General features: G+C 45.5%; 1 protein-coding gene across 1 annotated transcript; it reads left to right on the forward strand.

Moving 5' to 3' along the window:
* The first annotated feature begins 2,695 nt into the window (after nt 1-2,695).
* LOC121575586 (phospholipid transfer protein-like) lies at nt 2,696-26,750 on the forward strand. The gene is made up of 16 exons (XM_041888773.2): nt 2,696-2,859; nt 3,696-3,816; nt 4,072-4,171; nt 4,685-4,813; nt 16,283-16,438; nt 16,769-16,832; nt 17,160-17,223; nt 17,363-17,454; nt 17,798-17,974; nt 18,388-18,447; nt 18,612-18,776; nt 19,106-19,173; nt 19,303-19,345; nt 25,163-25,226; nt 25,375-25,451; nt 25,821-26,750. The coding sequence occupies exons 2-16, from the start codon at nt 3,705-3,707 to the stop codon at nt 25,914-25,916; spliced, it is 1,467 nt and encodes a 488-aa protein (XP_041744707.1). The 5' UTR covers nt 2,696-2,859; nt 3,696-3,704; the 3' UTR covers nt 25,917-26,750.
* Nucleotides 26,751-26,756: the final 6 nt, after the last annotated feature.

Raw genomic sequence — 26,756 nt, forward strand, 5'->3', positions numbered from 1 at the left:
GCTCAGCTGTTGTTTATGGTGGCACTTCAGGGAGTCTTGGGTCATCTGATCTCAGGATCATTCTCCTTGGTAGCCCCAATTGAGAGTCCAGTCTTCTCAACACTGCTCTCTGAAGTTCTGGAATGTCGGTGTAGTTTTCATTGTGTAGACACTTCACCTTCGATACTTGTTATTGTAGAGTCTCCTTTAGCTGAAAGATAGAATAAGATTTAGAATGTTGTGTTGTACAGTAGCTGACTAAAGACAGGGCATTCAGATCAAGAACTTACCTTTCCAGCAGAAAAAAATCAAATTCAGGGTCGATTTTGAATCACTTCAACTCCCTTAGTTCTCTCCACTGTGTGAACGCAAATCCAAGGTTTACTCTTGTCTTGGCCCGGGTTCTATCACTTTCCCTTTTTGCCTGTCTGCTCTCCAAATTTCTCTCTCCAAACACTCATTGTGTGCCCCCCAAAATCTGGCGGAAAAATCGGACCAGACAGGGAAAATGAAAACCAATGAATACAGCGGTTCTCAGGCAGGCTAGAGGCACAATATTGTTACTGTTGCATCACATTGGATGACCACTATTGGAGCTTTTGAACATAAAAACAAATACAAAAAGTGACATATTGCAGCTTTAAACACTTGGTGGTTTACAGTGCCTTCGAAAAGTATTCAGACTCCTTGACTTTGTCCACATTTTGTTACGTTACAGCCTTGTTCTAAAATGGATTAAATAAATACAACTTTTTAGAAATTTTGGCAAATTTATTACAAATTAAAAAACAGAAAACCTTATTTACATAAGTATTCAGACCCTTTGCTATGAGACTCGAAATTGAGCTCAGGTGCATCCTGTTTCCATTGATCATCCTTGAGATGTTTCTACAACTTTATTGGAGTCCACCTGTGGTAAATTCAATTGATTGGGCATGATTTAGAAAGGCACACACCATTCTATATAATGTCCCATAGTTGACAGTGCATGTCAGAGCAAAATCCAATCCATGAGGTCGAAGGAATTGTCCGTAGAGCTCCGAGACAGGATTGTGTCGAGGCACAGATCTGGGGAAGGGCACCAAAAAATGTCTGCAGCATTGAAGGTCCCCAAGAACACAGTGGCCGCCATCATTCTTAAATGGAAGAAGTTTGGAACCACCAAGACTCTTCCTAGAGCTGGCCGCCCGGCCAAACTGAGCAATCGGGGGAGAAGGGCATTGGTCAGGGAGGTGACCAAGAACCCGCTGGTCACTCTGACAGAGCTCTAGAGTTCCTCTGTGGAGATGGGAGAACCTTCCAGAAGGACAACCATCTCTGCAGCACTCCACCAATCAGGCCTTTATGGTAGAGTGGCCAGATGGAAGTCACTCCTCAGTAAAAGGCACATGACAGCCCGCTTGGAGTTTGCCAGAGGCACCTAAAGACTCTCAGACCATGAGAAACAAGAATCTCTGGTCTGATGAAACCAAGATTGAACTCTTTGGCCTGAATGCCAAGCGTCACATCTGGAGGAAACCTGGCTCCATCCCTACGGTGAAGCATGGGGGTGGCAGCATCATACTGTAGGGATGTTTTTCAGCGGCAGGGACTGGAAGACTAGTCAGGATCGAGGCAAAGATGAACGGAGCAAAGTCAGAGAGATCCTTGATCAGAACCTGCTCCAGAGCGCTCAGGACCTCAGACTGGGGCGAAGGTTCACCTTCCAACAGGACAACGACACTAAGCACACAGCCAAGACAACACAGGAGTGGCTTCGGGACAAGTCTCTGAATGTCCTTGAGTGGCCCAGCTAGAACCCGATTGAACATCTCTGGAGAGACCTGAAAATATCTGTGCAGCAACGCTCCCCATTCAACCTGGCAGAGCTTGAGAGGATCTGCAGGGAAGAATGGGAGAAACTCCCCAAATACAGGTGTGCCAAACTTGTAGTGTCATACCCAAGAAGACTCGATGCTGTAATCGCTGCTTTAACACAGTACTGAGTAAAGGGTCTGAATACTTAAGTAAATGTGATATTTCCGTTTTTGCTTTGTCATTATGGGGTATTGTGTGTAGATTGATGAGGGAAAAAAACTATTTAATCAATTTTAGAATAAGGCTGTAACGTAACAAAATGTGGAAAAGGTCAAGGGATCTGAATACTTTCCGAAGGCACTGTATATGTCTGAGGTGAGACACATGCAGCTGCACATGCATATATCCTTGTGTGGTGGTCACTGTTGTTATGCAGAAGACACTGTTTACAATTTCCCCCCAGAAGCAGTTCCTTCTGGGAACCCTCAATCTTTCACCCCATAGAGAGTCTAAATGAAACGGGGTTGGCGGGGGGTTGTTCAGCAGTCCCTCCTAAAACCTTATGGGTCAAGGAACATCCTGCTTTCCTTCAAGCCTTTTAGTTCCTCACCGTGGGGAGCTAGAGCTGCTGCCCCTGCTGTTGAATGAGACAAAGAGCTGTGCAGCTTTACACACATACACACACACATGCTCTCTCTGTCTCACTCTCTCTCTCTCTCTCTCTCTCTCTCTCTCTCTCTCTCTCTCTCTCTCTCTCTCTCTCTCTCTCTCTCTCTCTCTCTCTCTCTCTCTCTCTCTCTCTCTCTCTCTCTCTCTCTCTCTCTCTCTCTCTCTCTCTCTCTCTCTCTCTCTCTCTGTCTCTCTCTCTCTCTCTCTCTCTCTCTCTCTCTCTCTCTCTCTCTCTCTCTCTCTCTCTCTCTCTCGCTGACTCACTTACTCAGCAACCGTACATGCTACAGCAGGGCAGAGAAACTGCAGCATTTGAATTTCACACTGTGGAGATAGCTTAAAGAATACAAACATTTAGGGATTTTCTTTGTTTTTCTCTTTTGTTTGGCCTTCCACAGACCCTCCATCGTTGAGGTAAGAGATTTTGGTGCAGGATTTTTTCAGGGAAGAGAAGTCTTTGAATTCTAACTTGTGATGGAGGTGGGGGGCATGAGAGTGGTGTACAGGACAAGAAGGAATAACTCCATTGACGTTGCTGTTGCGCATGATATCTAGGGACTCTTTTCAAAACATCTGTAAGCAAGGTTGATAATATGAATGCACAGATTAGCCTACAATAACATTTGTTATTGTAACTTTATCACTTGATAATTTCGACACTGCCATAGTATATCTAAATTGCCTATCTTTGTGATAATGAAAGTGGGACAATATACATGTTTGTAAGCGGTTAATAATCATGTCTCTACATTCAGTTTTTGATTCTGTTAACTGTCCCTGGAAAATGGTAATAGAGGAACATTGAGATAGGCAGTGCACAAAGTTTCTCCAAAAGGCATTCATAACCTTTGACTTTAATATGACATTGTGTTTGAAATTAATACCCATTTATTTTTTGATATAAACCTTGATGACCTGACTTTTGGGTCATATTGTGTAATTCAATCTCATGGAATAAAGCGTCAATAAGGTTCATAAGAATTGGATGAATCATGTTATCACCCTAGTTTCGAGGAAGAGTAAAGCAACCCCAGAAAGCTAGTCACCAATGATAAACTGCTCATTTTATGACCGAGAGTGACCGGTGGGAGGTCTAGTATTGAGTAGTTCTACAAGTAAGGCAATACTTACTCTGTTTGGGCTCTTTAGGTCCTGAAAATCGTAAATCAAGTCGGACTTGTTAGTGTTTGAGCTTTGAGGTGGCTGGGTCGTTATCCACTGTCCTTTTCTCTGTTTTGACCCCCCTTCAGGCAGTCGTGATGGCTTCCTGCACGGTGTCTATCCTCTTCCTGTTCCCTCTAATCGCCGCCATGTCAGCAGAAGAACCACCAGGCTGCAAGATCCGGATCACCAACAGGGGGCTCGAAATGTGTAAGAAATTCACCCCAAAAACGCTCTTGTTACATGTGTTCTTAATAGTTTTCAACAGTCTACAATGGTCCCAGACAGTCTTCAATGGTCAGTCTTGACCAAAGGAAGACGTCATCTCCGCTGCATTGCCACTATCAGCATTTTGCTCTACCAAAGCACCGTCATCCATTTAGCCCCTCTCAGTTGTCTGGGTTGTCTGCTTAAGGTATTCACTAGGTAGCTCTAAACTCAAACTCCTTCAAACCTGTCTTTCAGTGAAGTATGAGACCCAGAAGTTTGTGGTTGAGGAACTGAGCAACATCACCATGCCAGAGATGAAGGGCAAAGAGGGCCACTTCCAGTACACCATCAAAGAGTAAGCCCTGGGATCCATCCACGTTATTGCTCAGAAGTTGCTGCCATCCAATTGCTCCAGATCCCTTTTATATGAGTGCCTATCATGGAACTGTGAGCAGAGTCTGCATTGGTTGATGTTCCAAGAATCTGGATTTCTAAAAGACGACCTATAAAGTTTAGCAACTGGACATGATCTTTTAAGAGATAAAGACGCTCTAGCCTCGTAAACCAGACAGATGGCTTAGCTCACTACATGAAATGAAAAAGGATCATAATAATATAATATGCCATGCGCATGGCGATCTGTCTGGTTGAAGAGGCTAGAACTGCTTTATCTTCTAGAAATATGGGTTCTTGGAAAATCAACCCATGTAGAAAGTATTTCTACCTACTCACTGTTTCTGTATTGGCCAACTTCAACCAATTGGCAACCAGGCTACAGGATTCACTAGTACATTTCAAGACACATATCTAGTGACTTTCAAGTATCAGCCCAAGCACTGATCCGAGTCTCTTCCTTCCTGTGGGTCAGGGTGAAGATAAATGAGCTGAACCTGACCTACGCTGACCTGGCCTTCCAGCCTGGCCTAGGACTGCTCTTCGCGGTGCAGAACTCTTCCATCGCTCTCAGCTTCCAGAGACACATCTTATATTGGTTCTTGTGAGTCCTTCTCGCTATCCACTACTGTCTCTCTTTCTAGCCTAGTGCATTTAAGTCCCCCCTCTACCTCAGCTCACTCCTCAACATCTCCAATACCAATAGCAACCTGCTATTAGATATACAGTGCCTTTAGAAAGTATTCACACCCCTTGACCTTTTCCACATTTTGTTGTGTTACCGCCTGAATTTAAAATTGATTAAATTTAGATTTTTTGTCAATGGCCTACACACAATACCCCATAATGTCAAAGTGGAATTATGTTTTTAGAAATGTATACAAATCAGATCAAAAATGAAAAGCTGAAATGTCTTGAGTCAATAAATATTGAACCCCTTTGTTATGGCAAGCCTAAATAAGTTCAGGAGTAAACATTTGCTTAACAAGTCACATAATAAGTTGCATGGACTCACTCTGTGTGCAATAATAGTGTTTAACATTATATTTTAATGACTACCTCATCTCTGTACCCATCACATACAATCATCTGTAAGGTCCCTCAGTCGAGCAGTTAATTTCAAACACAGATTCAACCACAAAGACCAGAGAGGTTTTTCAATGCCTCACAAAGAAGGGCAACTATTGGTAGATGGGTAAAATTAAAACAAAGCAGACATTGAATATCCCTTTGAGCATGGTGAAGTTATTAATTAAACTTTGGATGGTGGATCAATACAACCAGTCACTACAAAGATACAGGCATCGTGCCTAACCCAGTTGCCGGAGAGGAAGGAAACCACTTTGGTATTTCACCATGAGGCCAATGGTGACTAAAACAGTTACAGAGTTAATAATAATAATAATAATAATAAATTGGTCATTTAGCAGACGCTCTTATCCAGAGCGACTTACAGGAGCAATTAGGGTTAAGTGCCTTGCTCAAGGGCACATCGACAGGTTTTTCACCTAGTCGGCTCGGGGATTAGAACCAGCGACCTTTCGGTTACTGGCACAACGCTCTTAACCACTAAGCTACCTGCCGCCCCATAATGGCTGTGATACGAGAAAACTGAGGATGGATCAACAACATTGTAGTTACTCCACAATACTAACCTAATTGGCAGAGTGAAAAGAAGGAAGCCTGTACAGAATACAAATATTCCAAAACATGCATCCTGTTTGCAACAAGGCACTTAAGTAATACTGCAAAAAATGAGGCAAAGCAATTCACATATTCTTATTTACAATGACGGCCTACAACGTGTTATGTTTGGGGAAAATCCCATACAACACATCACTGTGTACCACTCTCCATATTTTCAAGCATAGTGGTGGCTGCATCATGTTATGGGTATGCTTGTAGTCGTTAAGGATCGTTAAGGACTTTTTTCAGGATAAAAAAGAAACAGAATGGAGCTAAGCACAGGCAAAACCCTAGAGGAAAACCTAGATCAGTCTGCTTTCCACTAGACACTGGGTGATGAATTCACCTTTCAGCAGGACAATAACCTAAAACACAAGGCCAAATCTACACTGGAGTTGCTTACCAAGAAGACAGTGAATGGCTGAGTGGCTGAGTTACAGTATTTACTTAAATCTACTTGAAAATCTATGGCAAGAACTGAAATGGGTTGTCTAGCAATGATCAACATCCTATTTGACAGAGCTTGAAGAATTTTGAAAAGAATAATGGGCAAATGTTGCACAATCCAGGTGTGGAAAGCTCTTAGAGACTTGCCCAGAAAGACTCACAGCTGTAATCGCTGCCATAGGTGCTTCAACTAAGTATTGACTCAGGGGTGTGAATACTTATGCAAATGAGATATTTCTATATTTAATTTTCAATGCATTTATAAACATTTATAAAAACATGTTTTCACTTTCTATGGGGTATTGTGTGTAGATGGGTGAGAAAAAAACTGCAATTTAATCAATTTTGAATTCAGGCTGTAACACAACAAAATGTGGAATAAGTCAAGGGGTATGAATTCTTTCCGAAGGCATTGTATCACACTGGTCATTCCCAAAGCATGCACTTCCTTTAGCCGTCATTTATTTCAGTTTTCCGCCTCCAACGACTGGAACAAGCTGCAAAAGCTCCTCAAACTTGACACATTCGTCCCATCATACTCCTTCAAAAACATGAACTGAGCTGCTATCTGATCAAAGTACCTGCTGATAATTAAGTCTGCTGTGTTGCTTTGGACTTTTCTGCTCTAACAAATTGTGAATATTTCTGTATAGTGTGTTTTATTTTTAGTGGTATTGTGTGTTGTCCTGTTCACTGTTGCAATGTTATGCCTCTTGGCCATGTCGTTATTGTAAATGAGAATTGGTTCTCAATTAACTTATCTGGTTAAATAAAGATGAAAAAAAAAAATATATATCAAGAAAAGAATGCAAAATAATGCCTGTGGTTAAATACTGACAATGGTATCTGTAGAGCCTTGAGGAGTTCAGTCATGCAGAGGTACGCTAGATTGATGAGTCATCTTCCATCTTCTTTGACATCAAACTTCAAAGAGGATGTCCAAGGAGAGTGTCTTGGTGTCACGGATTCTGCCGAGGCTGCTCCTCCTCCTTGCTCGGGCAGGCTTCGGCGTTCGTCGTCCCCGGAGTACTAGCTACTGCCGTTCGATGTTATCGGTGTTTGTTTAGTTTTGTCTGTATTGTTTACACCTGTTCGTCATTATGTTAATTGTTTCCCTTATAATTACCCCTGTCTCTCATCTGTACTTTGTGTGTGATTGTTTTCCCCTTCACGGTTGTCTATTTTGTGAGCGGGTTATTTCCTCCCTGCGTTGAGTTATTTTCTGTGTCCTTTTGGATCTATTTCGTATTATAAGTACGTATCCGAGAGTTCTGTGTCCTGCGCCTGACTTCGTTTACCGCATCTCACAGACAGTCGTGACTGAATCACACACCTTACCATGGAGTCAGCAGGAGCGACGGCACCGACTGGATCACCCGAGGAGCGCGTCCTACAACAGGCAGCGATGCTCCAAAATCTTGGTGCCGCTATGGATAACGTTATGAACACTTTGGGACGATGGGAGAGAGGAGGTTTGCCCACACCTCCTCCAACGATACCACCACCATCGGCTACTCCTATCGTCTCACATCCGGAGTCCAGTGGGATTCGGCTCTCGCTCCCGAGGGCTTATGATGGCACTGCAGCCGGGTGTCAGGGTTTCCTGCTCCAGGTGGAACTTTACCTGGCAACCATTCACCCGGCACCCTCGGGATACGAGAGCGTGTCCGCCCTCATCTCCTGTCTGTCCGACAAGGCACTGGAGTGGGCCAACGCCGAGTGGGGAGGGATAGACGCCGCTACTGTGAACTATGCGGAGTTCACCCGCCGCTTCAGGGCAGTGTTCGATCATCCCCCGGAGGGGAAGGCGGCGGGTGAGCGTCTATTCCACATCAGACAGGGGAGGAGGAGCGCGCAGGAATTCGCACTGGACTTCCGGACTCTGGCTGCCAATTCGGGATGGAATGAGAGGGCCCTCAATGCACATTCCTCCTGAGTATGCCGATTTGGCAAGCGCCTTCTGTAAGAAGAAGGCGACTCAATTACCACCTCATCGACAGGGGGATTGTGCGATAGACCTCCAGGTTGGCGCGGCGCTCCCTCGCAGCCATGTGTATCCTCTGTCTCAGGAGGAGACGGCTGCTATGGAGACATACGTCGCCGAATCCTTGAGACAGGGATACATACGGCCTTCCACTTCTCCTGCGTCCTCAAGTTTCTTTTTTGTGAAGAAGAATGATGGGGGTTTACGCCCGTGTATTGATTACCGTGGTCTCAATCAGATCACTATTAAATACAGCTATCCTCTCCCTCTGATTGCTAGTATGACGGAGTCATTACACGGGGCGCACTTCTTCACAAAATTGGATCTCAGGTGCGCTTACAACCTGGTGCGCATTCCGGAGGGAGATGAGTGGAAAACAGCCTTCAGTACCACCTCGGGTCACTATGAATACCTCGTCATGCCATACGGTCTAATGAATGCTCCTTCAGTCTTCCAATCATTTGTAGACGAGATTTTCCGGGATTTGCATGGACAGGGGGTAGTGGTGTATATTGATGACATTCTGATATACTCCGCTACACGTACCTGTCACGGTTTCGGCCGAGGCTGCTCCTCCTCCTTGCTCGGGCAGGCTTCGGCGGTCGTCGTCCCCGGAGTACTAGCTGCCACCGTTGTATGTTTCATGTTCGTTTGGTTTTGTCTTGATGTTGTACACCTGTTTCTAGTTAGTGTTCATTAGTGTCCTATTTAGTTCTCGTTGTGTGTGTCAGGTGTTGTGTGTGATTGCGCTTCTGTTTGGTGTTCTGTGCTACGTGTTTCCCTCCGTGGTTTGGAGAGGTTTTTCGCACATGTTAGTGCGCCTTTTGTTTGACGCCTGTGTGCGCCTTTATTTCGCCTCCGGGCTTGTTGAGCTCGTGTACTACGTGAATATTTCACTAAAGTCTTTTGGACTTAGTTTCTGCGTCCTGCGCTTGATTCCTGCACCACACCCACCTTCAGCACCCGTGACAGAATCACACACCTTATATAATGGAATCAGCAGGAGCAACAGCCGCACCTGAGTCGCTGGAGGAGCATGTCCGCGGCCAGGATGACCAGATCAGACAACTGGGGACCGCTCTACAGGATGTCATCAACACCCTGCACCGATGGGAGTCCAGAGGGGTACCCACACCTCCAACTACCTTGCCACCCCCATCGGTCGGTCCACCAGTCCCAGGTCCGGAACCCAGTGAGATTCGGCTCTCGCTCCCGAGGGCGTATGACGGCACAGCTGCCGGGTGTCAGGGGTTCCTCCTGCAGGTGGAGCTCTACCTGGCCACTGTACACCCGGTGCCCTCGGGACACGAGAGCGTTTCCGCCCTCATCTCCTGTCTCACGGGTAAGGCGTTGGAATGGGCCAACGCCGAGTGGAGGAGGATAGACGCCACCACCATCTCCTACGCAGAGTTCTCCCGTCGCTTCAAGGCCGTGTTCGACCATCCACCTGAGGGCAAAGCGGCGGGGGAGCGTCTATTCTACCTTAGACAGGGGAGGAGGAGCGCACAGGCGTTCGCACTGGAGTTCCGGACTCTAGCGGCAGACGCAGGGTGGAATGAACGGGCCCTCATCGATCATTTTCGATGTAGCCTACGGGAGGACGTTCAACGTGAGTTGGCCTGCAGGGACACCAATTTCACCTTCGACCAGTTGGTCGACATGTCCATCCGTCTGGACACCCTGCTGGCCACCCGTGGACGTCCCGAGTGGGGTCCGTCCATTCCACCCTCCAGCACCTCCGAGCCGAGCCCTATGGAGCTCGGGGGTGCTGGCATTAGAGAAAGGAGGAGAAGGAGCCCGAGGGGGCCTGTCCCCTGCACCAATTGCGGTCGTGGAGGGCACACTGCGGCCAGGTGCTGGGGAGGGTCTCCAGAAGGAGGAGACAACAGGCCACGCACTGGGGAGCCTTCCCAGGTGAGTAGACGCCCCACTTACCCAGAGCTCTCTGTTGTGCACTTTTGTATACCTGTTCGTTTTCCACAAGTTGCACCTCATTCCCAGCATAAGGCGCTAGTAGATTCAGGCGCAGCTGGGAATTTTGTTGATCGGAAGTTCTGTTTAGATTTAGGGATTCCCCTCCTGCCTGTTGCCAAGCCTTTTCCCGTTCATGCTTTAGATAGCCGCCCGTTGGGATCGGGGTTGATTAGGGAAATCACAGCGCCACTTAGGATGTGTGCGCAGGGGGGTCATGAGGAGACTATACAGCTATATCTGATCGACTCTCCTGCGTACCCGGTGGTGCTGGGAATTCCCTGGTTAAGTACCCATAACCCTGCCATTTCGTGGCAACAGAGAGCTCTCAATGGGTGGTCTGCTCAGTGTGAGGGGCGATGTCTGGGTGTTTCCGTGGGGGCGACTTCGGTGGAAAGTCCAAACCAAGTGCCCGCACTGCACATTCCGCCTGAATATGGGGATTTGGCTATTGTGTTTAGTAAAGCTAGGGCGACGCAGTTGCCTCCTCACAGACAGGGGGATTGTGCGATAGACCTTCAGGCAGGAGCAGCGCTCCCACGGAGCCACGTGTATCCTTTGTCTCAAGAGGAGAGAAAAGCTATGGAGACTTACATAGCCAAATCTTTGAGACAAGGATACATACGGCCCTTCACTTCTCCTGCGTCCTCTAGCTTCTTTTTTGTGAAGAAAAAAGATGGAGGGTTACGCCCGTGCATTGATTACCGGGGTCTCAATCAGATTACTGTGAAATACAGTTATCCACTCCCTCTGATTGCGACCATGACGGAGTCATTGCACGGAGCGCGGTTTTTCACAAAACTGGATCTCAGGAGCGCGTATAACTTGGTGCGCATTAGGGAGGGCGACGAATGGAAAACAGCGTTTAGTACCACTTCGGGTCATTTCGAGTATCTCGTCATGCCATACGGGTTGATGAATGCTCCATCAGTCTTCCAATCCTTCGTGGATGAGATTTTCCGGGATATGCAGGGGCAAGGGGTGGTCGTGTACATTGATGACATTCTAGTGTACTCGTCTACCCGAGCCGAGCATGTAGCCCTGGTGCGTCGTATATTGAGGAGGCTGTTGGAGCACGACCTGTATGTCAAGGCAGAGAAATGCCTGTTTTTCCAGGAGTCGGTCTCCTTTTTGGGTTATCGGTTGTCCGCGTCAGGGGTGAAAATGGAGGTGGACCGTGTGTCAGCCGTGCGTAATTGGCAAACCCCAACCACTGTCAAAGAGGTGCAGCAGTTCTTGGGCTTTGCGAATTACTACCGGAGGTTTATCCGGGGTTTTGGACAGGTGGCAGCTCCCATCACGTCCCTTCTGAAAGGGGGTCCGGTGCGCCTGCAGTGGTCAGCTGAGGCGGACAGGGCCTTTGGGAGACTGAAGGACCTGTTTACGTCGGCTCCGGTGCTAGCGCATCCGGATCCCGCATTACCCTTTCAGGTCGAGGTGGACGCGTCTGAGGCCGGTATAGGGGCCGTACTCTCTCAACGGTCCGGCACGCCACCTAAACTCCGCCCCTGTGCTTTTTACTCTAAAAAGCTCAGCCCGGCGGAGCGAAATTATGACGTCGGGGACAGGGAGCTGTTAGCTGTAGTTCAGGCCCTTAAGGTGTGGAGGCATTGGCTTTCCTCATTTTGACTGACTATCGGAACCTGGAGTACATCCGGGCAGCGAGGAGACTGAACCCTCGCCAGGCTCGATGGAGTATGTTTCTCGCCAGGTTCGTATTTAAAATCACGTACATCCCTGGGTCCCAGAACGGTAAGGCAGATGCGCTGTCCCGGCGGTATGACACGGAGGAGAGGTCCGTTGAGCCTACTCCCATACTACCGGCGTCTTGTCTAGTGGCACCGGTTGTGTGGGAGGTCGATGCTGAAATCGAGCGGGCGTTGCGTGCCGACCCTAGCCCTCCACAGTGTCCTGTGGGTCGGAAGTACATTCCGCTCGAGGTTCGGGATCGACTCATTTACTGGGCTCACACGTCACCCTCCTCTGGACATCCGGGTATTGGCCGGACAGTGCATTGTCTTAGCACTAAGTACTGGTGGCCCACGTTAGCCAGGGATTTGAGGGTTTATGTCTCCTCCTGCTCGGTGTGCGCCCAGTGTAAGGCGCCCAGACACTTGCCCAGGGGTAAGTTACAACCCCCTGCCCGTTCCACAACGACCCTGGTCCCACCTCTCAGTGGATTTTGTGACAGACCTTCCCCCTCGCAGGGGAATACCACCATCCTGGTCGTTGTGGACCGGTTCTCTAAGGCCTGTCGTCTTCTCCCTATGTCGGGTCTTCCTACTGCCCTACAGACCGCAGAGGCACTATTTACCCACGTCTTCCGGCATTACGGGGTACCCGAGGATATAGTGTCTGATCGAGGCCCCCAGTTTACCTCCCGAGTCTGGAGAGCGTTCATGGAGCGTTTGGGGGTCTCGGTGAGCCTTACCTCGGGGTACCACCCGGAGAGCAATGGGCAGGTAGAACGAGTCAACCAGGATGTGGGTAGGTTTCTGAGGTCGTATTGCCAGGACCGGCCGGAGGAGTGGGCTCGGTATATTCCCTGGGCGGAGATGGCCCAAAACTCTCTCCGAATATTAACCCCTCGTTCCATGTGTCTCTTCTCAGGCCGGTGGTAGCTGGTCCACTCCAGGAAGGTGAGATAGGAGAGACTCCTCCGCCCCCACTGGACATCGAGGGGGCTCCGGCGTACACCGTTCGGTCCATCTTGGACTCAAGACGCCGGATGGGGGGTCTCCAGTATCTCGTGGAGTGGGAGGGGTACGGCCCGGAGGAACGGTGCTGGGTGCCGCTGAGGGACATCCTAGACCCGTCTCTCCTGTCGGAGTTCCACCGGGGGCATCCCGCGCGCCCTGCTCTGCGTCCTCCTGGTCGTCCCCGAGGCCGGGGTCGGCGCACGGCTGGAGCCGCGCGTCAAGGGGGGGGTACTGTCACGGTTTCGGCCGAGGCTGCTCCTCCTCCTTGCTCGGGCAGGCTTCGGCGGTCGTCGTCCCCGGAGTACTAGCTGCCACCGTTGTATGTTTCATGTTCGTTTGGTTTTGTCTTGTACACCTGTTTCTAGTTAGTGTTCATTAGTGTCCTATTTAGTTCTCGTTGTGTGTGTCAGGTGTTGTGTGTGATTGCGCTTCTGTTTGGTATTCTGTGCTACGTGTTTCCCTCCGTGGTTTGGAGAGGTTTTTCGCACATGTTAGTGCGCCTTTTGTTTGACGCCTGTGTGCGCCTTTATTTCGCCTCCGGGCTTGTTGAGCTCGTGTACTACGTGAATATTTCACTAAAGTCTTTTGGACTTAGTTTCTGCGTCCTGCGCTTGATTCCTGCACCACACCCACCTTCAGCACCCGTGACAGTACCGAGCATGTGTCCCTGGTACGTCGGGTGCTGGGTAGACTGTTGGAGCATGATCTGTATGTGAAGGCAGAGAAATGTCTGTTTTTCCAGGAGTCCATTGACCGCGTTTCAGCCGTGCGTAATTGGCAGACTCCAACTACAGTAAAGGAGGTGCAGCGGTTTTTGGGTTTTGCCAATTACTACCGGAGGTTTTGGACAGGTAGCGGCTCCCATTACCTCCCTGCTAAAGGGGGGCCCGGTGCGTTTGCAGTGGTCGGCTGAGGCGGACAGGGCGTTTAGTCATTTGAAAGACCTGTTCACCTCAGCTCCGGTGCTGGCACATCCGGATCCCTCTTTGGCGTTCCAAGTCGAGGTGGATGCGTCCGAGGCGGGGATCGGTGCTATATTGTCTCAGCGCTCGGGCACGCCTCCAAAACTCCGCCCCTGTGCTTTCTATTCTAAGAAGCTCAGTCCGGCGGAGCGCAATTATGACGTGGGGGACAGGGAGCTGCTAGCTGTGGTCCAGGCCCTGAAGGTGTGGAGACATTGGCTTGAGGGGGCTAACCACCCTTTTCTCATTCTGACTGACCATCGTAACCTGGAGTACATCCGGGCAACGAAGAGACTGAACCCTCGTCAGGCTAGGTGGGCCATGTTTCTGGCCCGGTTTGTCTTTAAGATCACGTATATCCCCGGGTCACAGAACGTTAAGGCAGACGCCCTGTCCCGACGATATGACACAGAGGAGAGGTCCATTGAGCCCACTCCCATACTACCGGAGTCTTGTCTCGTGGCACCGGTGGTGTGGGAGGTCGACACGGAAATCGAGCGGGCATTACGTACAGACCCTTCTCCCCCAGAGTGTCCAGAGGGACGGAGGTACGTGCCGCTCGAGGTCCGTGACCGACTGATTTATTGGGCTCACACGTCACCCTCCTCTGGTCATCCTGTTATTGGTCGGACGGTGCACTGTCTTAGCGGGAAGTACTGGTGGCCCACCTTAGCTAAGGACGTGAGAGTTTACGTTTCTTCCTGCTCGGTGTGCGCCCAGTGTAAGGCGCATAGACACCTGCCCAGGGGGAAGTTACAACCTCTCCCCGTTCCACAACGGCCATGGTCTCACCTGTCGGTGGATTTTGTCACGGACCTTCCCCCCTCCCAAGGGAATACCACGATCTTGGTCGTTGTGGATCGGTTTTCTAAGGCCTGCCGTCTCATCCCTATGCCAGGTCTTCCTACAGCCCTACAAACGGCCGAAGCCTGAGGATATAGTGTCTGATCGGGGTCCCCAGTTCACCTCTAGAGTGTGGAGGGCGTTCATGGAACGTTTGGGGGTCTCGATCAGCCTTACCTCGGGTTTTCACCCTGAGAGTAATGGGCAGGTGGAGAGAGTAAACCAAGATGTGGGTAGGTTTCTGAGGTCCTACTGCCAGGACCGGCAGGAGGAGTGGTCGGGGTATATTCCCTGGGCAGAGATAGCCCAAAACTCACTCCGCCACTCCTCCACTAATCTCACTCCTTTCCAGTGTGTGTTGGGCTATCAGCCGGTTTTGGCACCCTGGCATCAGAGCCAGATCGAGGCTCCTGCAGTGGATGAATGGTTTCGGCGCTCGGAGGAGACATGGAACGCTGCGCACATCCATCTGCAGCGGGCCATCAGACGGCAAAAGGCGAGCGCCGATCGCCACCGCAGTGAGGGTCCGGTTTATGCACCGGGAGATCGGGTCTGGCTCTCGACCAGAAACCTGCCCCTTCACCTGCCCTGCCGGAAGCTGGGCCGGCGGTTTGTGGGGCCATTTAAAGTCCTGAGGAGATTGAACGAGGTATGTTATAGGTTACAGCTGCCTGTTAATTATCGCATTAACCCCTCTTTCCATGTGTCTCTCAGGCCGGTGGTAGCTGGTCCACACCAGGAGAATGAGGTACGAGAGGCCCCTCCGCCCCCACTAGACATCAAAGGGGCTCCGGCGTACTCAGTCCGTTCCATCGTGGATTCGAGGCGTCGGATGGGGGGTCTGCAGTATCTCGTGGAGTGGGAGGGGTACGGTCCGGAGGAACGGTGCTGGGTCCCTAGGAGGGACATCCTAGATCCCTCCCTGTTGACAGAGTTCCACCGGAGTCACCCAACTCGCCCTGCTCCGCGTCCTCCTGGCCGTCCCCGAGGCCGGGGTCAAGGGGGGGGGTACTGTCACGGATTCTGCCGAGGCTGCTCCTCCTCCTTGCTCGGGCAGGCTTCGGCGTTCGTCGTCCCCGGAGTACTAGCTACTGCCGTTCGATGTTATCGGTGTTTGTTTAGTTTTGTCTGTATTGTTTACACCTGTTCGTCATTATGTTAATTGTTTCCCTTATAATTACCCCTGTCTCTCATCTGTACTTTGTGTGTGATTGTTTTCCCCTTCACGGTTGTCTATTTTGTGAACGGGTTATTTCCTCCCTGCGTGGAGTTATTTTCTGTGTCCTTTTGGATCCTTTTCGTATTATAAGTACGTATCTGAGAGTTCTGTGTCCTGCGCCTGACTTCGTTTACCGCATCTCACAGACAGTCGTGACACTTGGAAGTTCAAACCTTTTGATGCTATTTTATGTGGTTGAGATTATGATTATGACGTATGTATGATGGTGATCTGAAAATATTTATTTTCTGTGGTCTCATAGCTATGACTCCGGAACCATCAACGCCTCTGCAGAAGGCGTGAACATCCTCACTGTCCTGCACATGACCAGAGATGAGTTGGGGCGCCTCAAGATCTCCAACATCACCTGCGATGCCTCCATTGCCAAAATGAAAATGAAGTTCACTGGCACCTTGGGGTAAATCCTGTTGATAGTCTTTTTAAAACACTTAAGCTGCTTTCTTGACCAGTGACCACGTATCAAGTGTCTCAGAGTAGGAGTGCTGATCTAAGATCAGGTCCTCCCTGTCTATAATAATCATATTCATTATTATTTAAAAGGCAAAACTGATCCTGAGTCAGGTCTCCCTTGACAAATAGGTTTTTTAATGTTAATCTTGTGTGCAATGGAGACTAATTGCAGTATAATGTGGCTATTGGCAATATTGGAGCATTTTTCAGCTTTTGAATTTTTGAACATGAGTGGGTGTAATTCAATGATTTACAACTCTGGTTTGCTCCGTTTCAGGAGGGTGTATGACTTCCTGGCGACATTCTTGACCACAGGAATGCGCTTCCTTCTGAACCAACAGGTGCTGACAGATCAGTTGATTTCATTCTAGAACACTGGTTACACTTACAACATATGAACACGTATTATTAAATATTCATTGGCTGAGCTGGCAAATCAGCTGTTCACTCGTCATGAATATTTATGATGACCGTGTTAAGCCCACATCGTTCTTTTCAGAATGAACAGGGCAAGTAGGGGTACACATAAAAGCTACTTTTTAACATACTGGATTATAATTTTTGGAAGAAAATCTATTTCGCTCATATTGTACTTCATTATAGGCTATATTTCATTGAAATCTGGGGCACTGGACAGTTACTTTAACATGTGTCTGTTCTTTTCATAGATCTGCCCTGTCATGAACCACGCTGGTTTGGTTCTAATCAACTCTTTGTTGGAGACAATTCCAGGTAAGATAGTACAGTGGTTCATTGGAAAATGCCTTGAGAGATTGGTTATAACATAACTAACGTTTAAAAAAGTTAGTTTTTTGACCGTTTTGCACACAGAAAGATAATTTTGTGTTTGTTTTAATTTGGACCCATCCAGTGCGAACAGAAGTGGACAAGTATGTGGGGATCGACTACTCTCTCCTAAGTGACCCAGTGGTGACTTCAAGGAGTCTTGACATGGATTTCAGGGTGAGTGAGATAGTCTAGCTAGCTGTGCATTAGTCTCATGCATCGTGCTCATACTGTGTGTATATTATGGATGTGTGTTTGGGTAACACATTATTTGAAGGGTACATACATAAGCACTTCATAACACATCCAGAACCATACATTATGCATTCATAAGTCACAGTAATATCACTGATACTGCCTATTATCAACATGCAATTGTTGACATAAACAAAATGCTTATAGATTATAATTGTAATATGAAGCCCTTAGGTACCCCTAAAATAAAGTGTTACCTATTTTTGTATCTCACTCTCATCTCTACAGTATTTCATCTTCCTCTCTCTCTCACTGTGCCACACAGGGCATGTTCTTTGAGCTCGGAAACGAGAGCAACACCTTGGTCAACTATGCCATCAACCCAATTGTGAGAGAGTACGACCGCATGGTGTACCTGGCTCTGTCCGAGTACTTCTTTGACAGTGGGTTGTACTCCTATTATAAAGCTGGCATATTACAAATTAATATCGCCAACGAGCATGTAAGTATGAGGCCTGAGTCCCCCATTTTGTCTTGCAACCGTACTCTCTCCCCTGCATTTTAGCCTACACATGACATGACGCAAGTAATTCTTAGCTCCAAGGTGTAAATTATTCCATATTGTCTGATAAGGCCTTTAAGAATTGGTGTCTGCATCAGAGGTGCTGCCAGACATGTTGACACAGATTTTAATAAGCAGCTGAGTCATGCTTGGTACTGCACCTCTTTACATAATGAGGTGATCTGCCCAATCATTAGGCTGAAAATATATACTAGTGAAAAAGGAGTCTCTGCATACTTAAATCAGATGCAATTTCAGAGTTCTTATTTTTTATTTTTCACAGCATACCAATATTGTTCTGGTAGTAATATGACATGAATATAGTAATTTCTATATTAATACTATGTTTTCAGATGCCAAAGGATCTGGAGATGCTCCTCAGGACGACCTATTTTGGCACCATTATGATGATTGTGAGTATGTATGTCGGGATTGTGACCTAATGCCCCCACAAATAGGGTCAAGACATTGAATTCCACTTTTGCATTCCACTCACTCACTCCTGTGTGTGTGTGAGTGTGTGCGCGCGTGCGTGTGTGTGTGTATGTGTGTGCATGCATTTGTGTGTGTATGTCAGAACCCAGCCCTAGTGGAGTACCCCATCTCCCTGCAACTGGAGTTGAACTCTGCCCCCAAGACAACCATCAAGACCTCCGGGGCCACCGTGGCCATCACCGCCATCGTCACGGTGATGGTGCTACCTCCCGACAAGGCGCCTGTTCAGCTCAGCAGCATGACCATGGTGAGAAAGAAGACGTCTTGTCTTTGTCAGCTACTGATATTTACCAAAAAATAAGAAAGGAAAAAAAGGTGGGAAAATGGTATTGTTTTTTTATCTATTGTATTGCCTTTGACGTGATCCAATAAAAACAACTGTTCACAAAAAAAAGCTTTCTTCCTTTCGTTGAGGTAATCACTGATCCGTAAGTGAGAGGATGGGTGAAAACGTGGTTTCCACCCATTGCTCTCACCAGTTTTACCATGTCAGATCAGTGATTTCCTCAAGGTAAGCAGGAAGGAAAAGTGTAGAGACCAGTGCACTGATAAAGTTTATCTTTCTGTTCCTTGCAGGAGGCCAAATTCAATGCCAAGGTGTCCATGAAGGGCAAGAGACTGGCTGTTCAAGCAGACTTGAGGAGGTAGGCATGCATGTATTCACACACACGCACGCATACATACACATACAAACACACCCCCACACATACACACACAATATCACTGTAGCGACACAGGCAAATTCATTAAGTGTATTCTGTTTTTATTGACAGGTTGAAAATCTACTCCAACCAGTCTGCTTTGGAATCACTGGCGGTAAGATTCTGTGCTCTCTCTCGCTCTTTCTAACAATTCTGACCCTATATAATTTCACTTGCACTACATTCAACCTAATGCCTTAACCAAAATCAAGAATAATAATGAAGACCAATGAAACAACACCTGTTTTCACAAGAGAAAAGTAAAGAGCAAATATTTAATTTTGAGGGGATTTATAAAGAAATGAATTCAGAGAACATTGCTTGATAATGCAAAATATGTTGTCTCTGTCCAGAATCAAAATGTGTATCTTTTGACAGGCATTTCCATGTCAGAATCATCACGTTTTCGTTTGGATGAACTTACAGATCCCTTTGGGGATCTCTTATGGCATATAGGCCTACCCTTAACGTTTTTCTGAGGAAAGCACACATTCTCAGGGAACATTGAGGAATTAAACTCTTTGTAGGAATAATAAAACTCAGAAATGAACCTTTGGATATCTGGGCAGCAGTCATAATCAGATGAAAAAAGGCCATCCGGCAAGCCAAGGTCTATCTCTCTAGCTTGATAGGTGACATAGTTGGACCATGATTTAGTATTGGTCTGAAGAAAGATGTTATTTTCTTTATTAGCACATTACATAGCAGTGGTCTGTTGCATGGTTGTCTTCTCCCCCGGGATCGATAGGATGGCTGTACATTAAACAGGAACTTTACTGACCTCAACAGTTCCGTTATACTCCTTGCTTCTCTCAATTATCAATGCATCAGAAATGGATCCAGCAGAATAGATGCCCTGACTGGTAGAATGAGGTTGTTCCACTGCGCTGGACTCATAAACCATAACAGTCTCAATCTCAAAGGGAGTGTTTTGCCAAGTCCTTCTCATTCCTTACGGAGTCATGGACTTTTCAGGGGCAGTCCGAGTTTGATGGGTGATCCCTTCTTGAATCGGTGTTAATCACAACTGGTTTATAAAACTTCATATTCAAGGTTACATTTCAAATAGACATCATACACATCGGGGTTGTCCACATTGATGCGTTTTAGAATGTAGTCCTTTACACTCCTTGTAAATCAGAGGACTGCCAGAACTGTGAACGTTTTCATCCACCTTGATGCAATGAGGTAGCTTCTGGTTGAAGTGGTTTGGAGGCACAGCATCGTGTGATGGGCCTGCATGGAGATCAACATAGTAAGATATACTACACAAGGAAGTGTATCATTTGAAAAATACGTAAAAGTAGATTTATCTTTGAAATAACATTCATACCTTGACACTTTGCTGGTTTTATGTCTCTTTCCATTCTTGGAACGCCACAACAGCAAATAATCTGGAATTCAACAGAACATCATTCACCATTATCGTTGAACAGTCACAAAGTGTAGAAAATAGAAAGGTCATTCCACGAAATGAGTGCATTTTGTGTCCCTTTTATATTTTAAGTAGAAATTGTGCACCAATATAGATTTTTTAAAGCCTGTTATATTTAATGAAATGCCCTTCAATGTAGACCACATGGATAATTCAATACATCTGAATGAATAAAGACTTGCTAAAGTGACAAAATTCAGCATTTTGACATGTCCCTCCGTGCACCCTCTGTGACTTCTAGGAAGGTTTTAACTCACTTAACCCAAACATTCCTCCACGTTTTCACCTTCATTGTAAAGCCCTATATTTATTTGTTGCTTTGACAAAGTCATTTCAGAAGATTATTATTTATTTATTGTGATTAGTGATTAATTTACAGTGCCTTCAGAAAGTATTCATACCCCTTGACTTATTCCACATTTTGTTGTTACAGCTTGAATTAAAAATGGATTCAATTGTTGTTGTTTTTTCTCACCCATCTACACACAATACCCCATAATGACAAAGTGAAAACATGTTTCTAGAAAATGTTTGCAAATTTATTGAAAATGATATACAGAAATATCTAATTTACATACGTTTTCACACCCCTGAGTCAATCCACGTTAGAATCACCTTTGGCAGCGATTACAGCTGTGAGTCTTTCTGGGTAAGTCTCTAAGAGCTTTGCACACCTGGATTGTACAATATTTGCCCATTATTCTTTATAAAATTCTTCAAGCTCTGTCAAATTGTTTGTTGATCATGGCTGGACAACCATGTTCAGGTCTTGCCATAGATTTTCAAGTAGATTTAAGTCAAAACTGTAACTCAGCCACTCAGGAACATTCACTGTCTTCTTGGTAAGCAACTCCAGTGCAGAGTTGGCCTTGTGTTTTAGGTTATTGCCCTGCTGAAAGGTGAATTCATCTCCCAGTGTCTGGTGGAAAGCAGATTGAACTAGATTTTCCTCTAGGTTTTTGCCTGTGCTTGGCTCCTTTCCATTTCTTTTTTATTCTGAAAAACTCCCCAGTCCTTAACGATTACAAGCATACCCATAACATGATGCAGCCACCACTATGCTTGAAATATGGAGAGTGGTACTCAGTAATGTGTTGTATTGGATTTGCCCCAAACATAACACTTTGTATTCAGGACAAAAACGTAATTGCTTTGTCAATTTTTTTTTGCAGTATTACTTTAGTGCCTTATTTCAAACAGGATGCATGTTTTGGAATATTTGTATTATGTACAGGCTTCCTTCTTTTTATTCTGTCAATTACAGTGGCTTGTGAAAATATTCACCCCCCTTGGCATTTTTCCTATTTTGTTGCATTACAACCTGGAATTAAAATTTATTTTGGGGGGATTTGTATCATTTGATTTACGCAACATGCCTACCACTTTGAAGATGCAAAATACTTTTTGGGGTGAAAAAAACAAGAAATATTACAAAAAAACTGAACTTAAGCGTGCATAACTATTCACCCCCCCCAAAGTCAATACTTTGTAGAGCCACTTTTTGCAGCAATTACAGCTGCCCATTCTTCAAGGCAAAACTGCTCCAGCTCCTTCAAGTTAGATGGGTTCCGCTGGTGTACATCAATCTTTAAGTCATACCACAGATTTTCAATTGGGTTGAGGTCTGGGCTTTGACTAGGCCATTCCAAGACATTTAAATGTTTCCCCTTAAACCACTGGTCAATTTTAGTCTAATCTGACCAGAGTACCTTCTTCCATATGTTTGGGGAGTCTCCCACATGCCTTTTGGCGAACACCAAACGTGTTTGCTTATTTTTTTCTTTAAGCAATGGCTTTTTTCTGGCCACTCTTCCGTAAAGCCCAGCTCTGTGGAGTGTACGGCTTAAAGTGGTCCTATGGACAGATACTCCAATCTCCGCTGTGGAGCTTTGCAGCTCCTTCAGGGTTATCTTTGGTCTCTTTGTTGCCTCTCTGATTAATGCCATCCTTGCCTGGTCCGTGAGTTTTGGTGGGCGGCCCTCTCTTGGCAGGTTTCTTGTGGTGCCATATTCTTTCTATTTTTAAAAAATGGATTTAATGGTGCTCCGTGTGATATTCAAAGTTTCTGATTTTAAAAAATTATAACCCAACCCTGATCTGTACTTCTCCACAACTTTGTCCCTGACCTGTTTGTAGAGCTCGTTGGTCTTCATGGTGCCGCTTGCTTGGTGGTGCCCCTTGCTTAGTGTTGTTGCAGACTCTGGGGCCTTTCAGAACAGGTGTATATATACTGAGATCATGTGACAGATCACGTGACATTTAGATTGCACACAGGTGGACTTTATTTAACTAATTATGTGACTTCTGAAGGTAATTGGTTGCACCATATCTTATTTAGGGGCTTCATAGCAAAGGGGGTGAATACATATGCACGCACCACTTTCCCATTATTTATTATTTAGAATTTTTTGAAACAAGTAATTTTTTTCATTTCACTTCACCAATTTTGACTATTTTGTGTATGTCCATTACATGAAATCCAAATAAAAATCTATTTAAATTACAGGTTGTAATGCAACAAAATAGGAAAAATGCCAAGGGGGATGAATACTTTGCAAGGCACTGTATACTGAACAAAAATATAAATGCAACATGCAACAATTTCAAAGATTTTACTGAGTTAGTTCATATAAATTCATTAGGCCATAATCTATGGATTTCCCATGACTGGGAATACAGATATGCATCTGTTGGTCACAGACACTGTAAACAAAAAAAAGTAGGGGCGTGACCACCATTTGCCTCATGCAGCGCAACACATCTCTTTTGCGAGTTGATCAGGCTGTTGATTGTGGCCTGTGGAATGTTGTCCCACTCCTCTTCAATGGCTGTGCGAAGTTGCTGAATATTGGCGGGCACTGGAACACGCTGTCGTACACGTCGATCCAGAACATCCCAAACATGCTCAATGAGTGACATGTCTGGTGAGTATGCAGGCCATGGAAGAACTGGGACATTTTCAGCTTCCAGGAATTGGGTACAGATCCTTGCGACATGGGGCCATGCATTATCATGCTGAAACATGAGGTGATGGCGGCAGATGAATGGCATGACAATGGGCCTCAAGATCTCGTCATGGTATCTCTGTGCATTCAAATTGCAATTGATCAAATATAATTGTGTTCGTTGTCCGTAGCTTATGCTTATGACAACTCCAGTAGTCAATTGAACTCTAAATTTTTTTACTCTGTGATTTCAACTCTCCTTGATTTACTGTGTAACTATGTCTATGGGTGATGCTGGGACCATGGGGCACTCTGTTCACATCGTTGACATCAGCAAACCGCTCGCCCACATGACGCCATACACATGGTCTGCGGTTGTGAGGCCAGTTGGACATACTGCCAAATTCTCTAAAACGATGTTGGAGGCAGCTTATGGTAGAGAAATGAACATTAAATTCTCTGGCAACAGCTCTGGTCGACATTCCCGCAGTCAGCATGCCAATTGCACGCTCCCTCAAAACTTGATACATATGTGGTATTGTGTTGTGTGACAAAACTGCACATTTTAAAGTGGCCTTTTATTGTACCCAGCACAAGGTGCACCTGTGTAATGTTCATGCAGTTTATTCAGCTTCTTGATATGCCACACCTGTCAAATGGATGGATTATCTTGGCAAAATGCTCACTAAAAGGGATGTAAACAAATTTGTGCACAACATTTTAGAGAAATAAGCTTTTTGTGTTTATGGGAAATGTCTGAGATCTTGTATTTCAGCTCATGAAACATGGGACCAACACTTTACATGTTGCGTTTATATTTTTGTTCAGTGTATTGTGTGACTTGTTAAGCACATTTTTACTCCTGAATTTATTTAGGCTGGCCATAACAAAGGGGTTGAATACGTATTGACTCAAGAAATTTCAGCTTTTCATTTTTAATTAATTTGTAAAAAATTCAAAAAACATAATTCCACTTTGAAATGATGGGGTATTGTGTGTAGGCCAGTGGCATGTTTTCTCTCTCAATTGAATCCATTTGAAATTCAGGCTGTAACACAACAAAATGTGGAAAAAGTCAAGGGGTGTGAATACTTTCTGAAGGCACTGTATCCCTGTCCCTCATTTTAAGGTCAACCCTATTACGTGAACTGAACTCTCGTTTTAATTTGGTGAAACAATTCATAAAAAAAATCAAAAAAAATTCTAAAAGAAACATTTAACATCTAATAGCCAAATCAGTGTAAAAGCAGTTGAGCTGGTTCTACTATTTTTCGCCATTTTCTGTTGTTTTGTGTTGGAAGACTGATGTCGAGCATAACACGCCAACCCTGTTACCTATAGATACACAGGCTATAATGTTTTAACTATTTCACATTTTTGGTGAAGCTTGCATTCAATTGCCACTCCATGCTTCCATTCCCCCTGTCACAAGGGGGCTGATTTTAGATGAACTCAACATGCGAGACAGCCATCCACGGTCTCCCCTACCATTAACCCTTCCAAAGCTTACAGTAATATATCACAGGTATGTCTCTTTGTTCTGTCTCTATAGCTTATTCCCCTACAAGGCCCCCTCAAGACTATGCTGCAGATATCAATAGTACCTATCATCAATAGTGAGTATCCTTTTAAAGCAGATCAGTTTAACCCCACAATAAATACTCAATGTCCATAAAACATGTAACTCAGATAACAAAAACATGTATTTTTTCAATTGATTGTTGACTTTGTATTTTCAAGCCTTCATCCGTAATTCAATTTCAGACTGGACCAAGAGAGGCGTCGCTATCCCTCTTGCAGATGGTATGGACTTCATAGCGGAAGTGGTGGAGTATCATAACGTAAGTCTCAAGGCTTCTGTTACTTCTACTATGCGAGAAGGACACATTTGATATACTAATCAAATTCTAGCTTGTTCAGTATTATCTGAAAGTGGCAATTGTCAGGAATAATTTTGGACAATCATAGCCACCTACATCATCATCTTGACATCTTGGCCAATCAGCAGGGCACAACATTGAGGAACGTTCAGATAGAAATAGGCTATATTATGTAGAACAAACACACCTCTCTGCCATATTGAAATCGGAATCACTTCACCTCTATTCATATTCCTATCCAGTACATTCCATAACATTTGCCTTCTGAATGTGGCCCTGTTGATGAACCGCAGCTAAGCAGCTTCTCCCACCTTTCACTTGACCTTTCAGGGTTACCTCATCATTGGGGCAAACCTACATTTCAGCAAGGGCCTGAGGGAGGTGATTGAGAGGAAGATCCAGGCTGATGCCGAGAACGCCATCTAAAAGAGAATTCTCCACCAGCAATAACCAAGGATAGATATCTTCGATACAAACACACAGCCAATCCGGTGTCTCTATGTCTTCAAGGCACATTCCTTATCTACAACATGTAGCAGGCTCTACCTTAACGAATTCACCAAATCATGCAGATTCAAAATCTTTTAAGGATCCAAGATAATACACTAGGCTGCAACGTTCCAATTTCTATGAGAGCGAATTGGACAATACAAATCATGCTTATGTATAAAGATCACCGTAATAGTACCACAACTTTAGTATTTTTTTCCCCATTTATTGCTATTTTGAAAAGTGCTTTAAAGATACTTTTATACTGCTGCCTATTTTTATAGTGTATAGAGATAATCAACAAAATTCTTGCCTCAGAAGGGCGCATCCTGTATTTGTGAGGGCACTACTCAAAACACTACCTGACCCATGGTCATGTCAATGCCCATGTTAATGTCATGAGAATTAATTGTGTGCTCTTCACCATCCTCTTAAAAATGACAATGCTTAACTGTATAATATATGCTAAACTTAACTCATTTCACGTGTTTCTACAAACAAAAATGCCTTCTTTACTTTACCATTAGTCAAATGAGAGCTAGCTGGTGAGAAATAAAATGTACTGTATGAGATATGAAATGTTTAATGAATGTTAACTGAAAACCTAAAAACCTTACTTTTGTAATATGGCTTCATACCTGCAAAGAGTTTTCAATGATCAAAAGGCTTTCCTTACATGTGTAACTAAGGCATAACTGAACAACATTCAGTATGACAAAATGTTTAATAAATCAGTATTTTTTTTGTTGTAAAAAGACAAAAACAACTACATTTACT

The sequence above is a fragment of the Coregonus clupeaformis genome, chromosome 10, assembly GCF_020615455.1.
Source record: "Coregonus clupeaformis isolate EN_2021a chromosome 10, ASM2061545v1, whole genome shotgun sequence".
Taxonomy (NCBI): domain Eukaryota; kingdom Metazoa; phylum Chordata; class Actinopteri; order Salmoniformes; family Salmonidae; genus Coregonus; species Coregonus clupeaformis.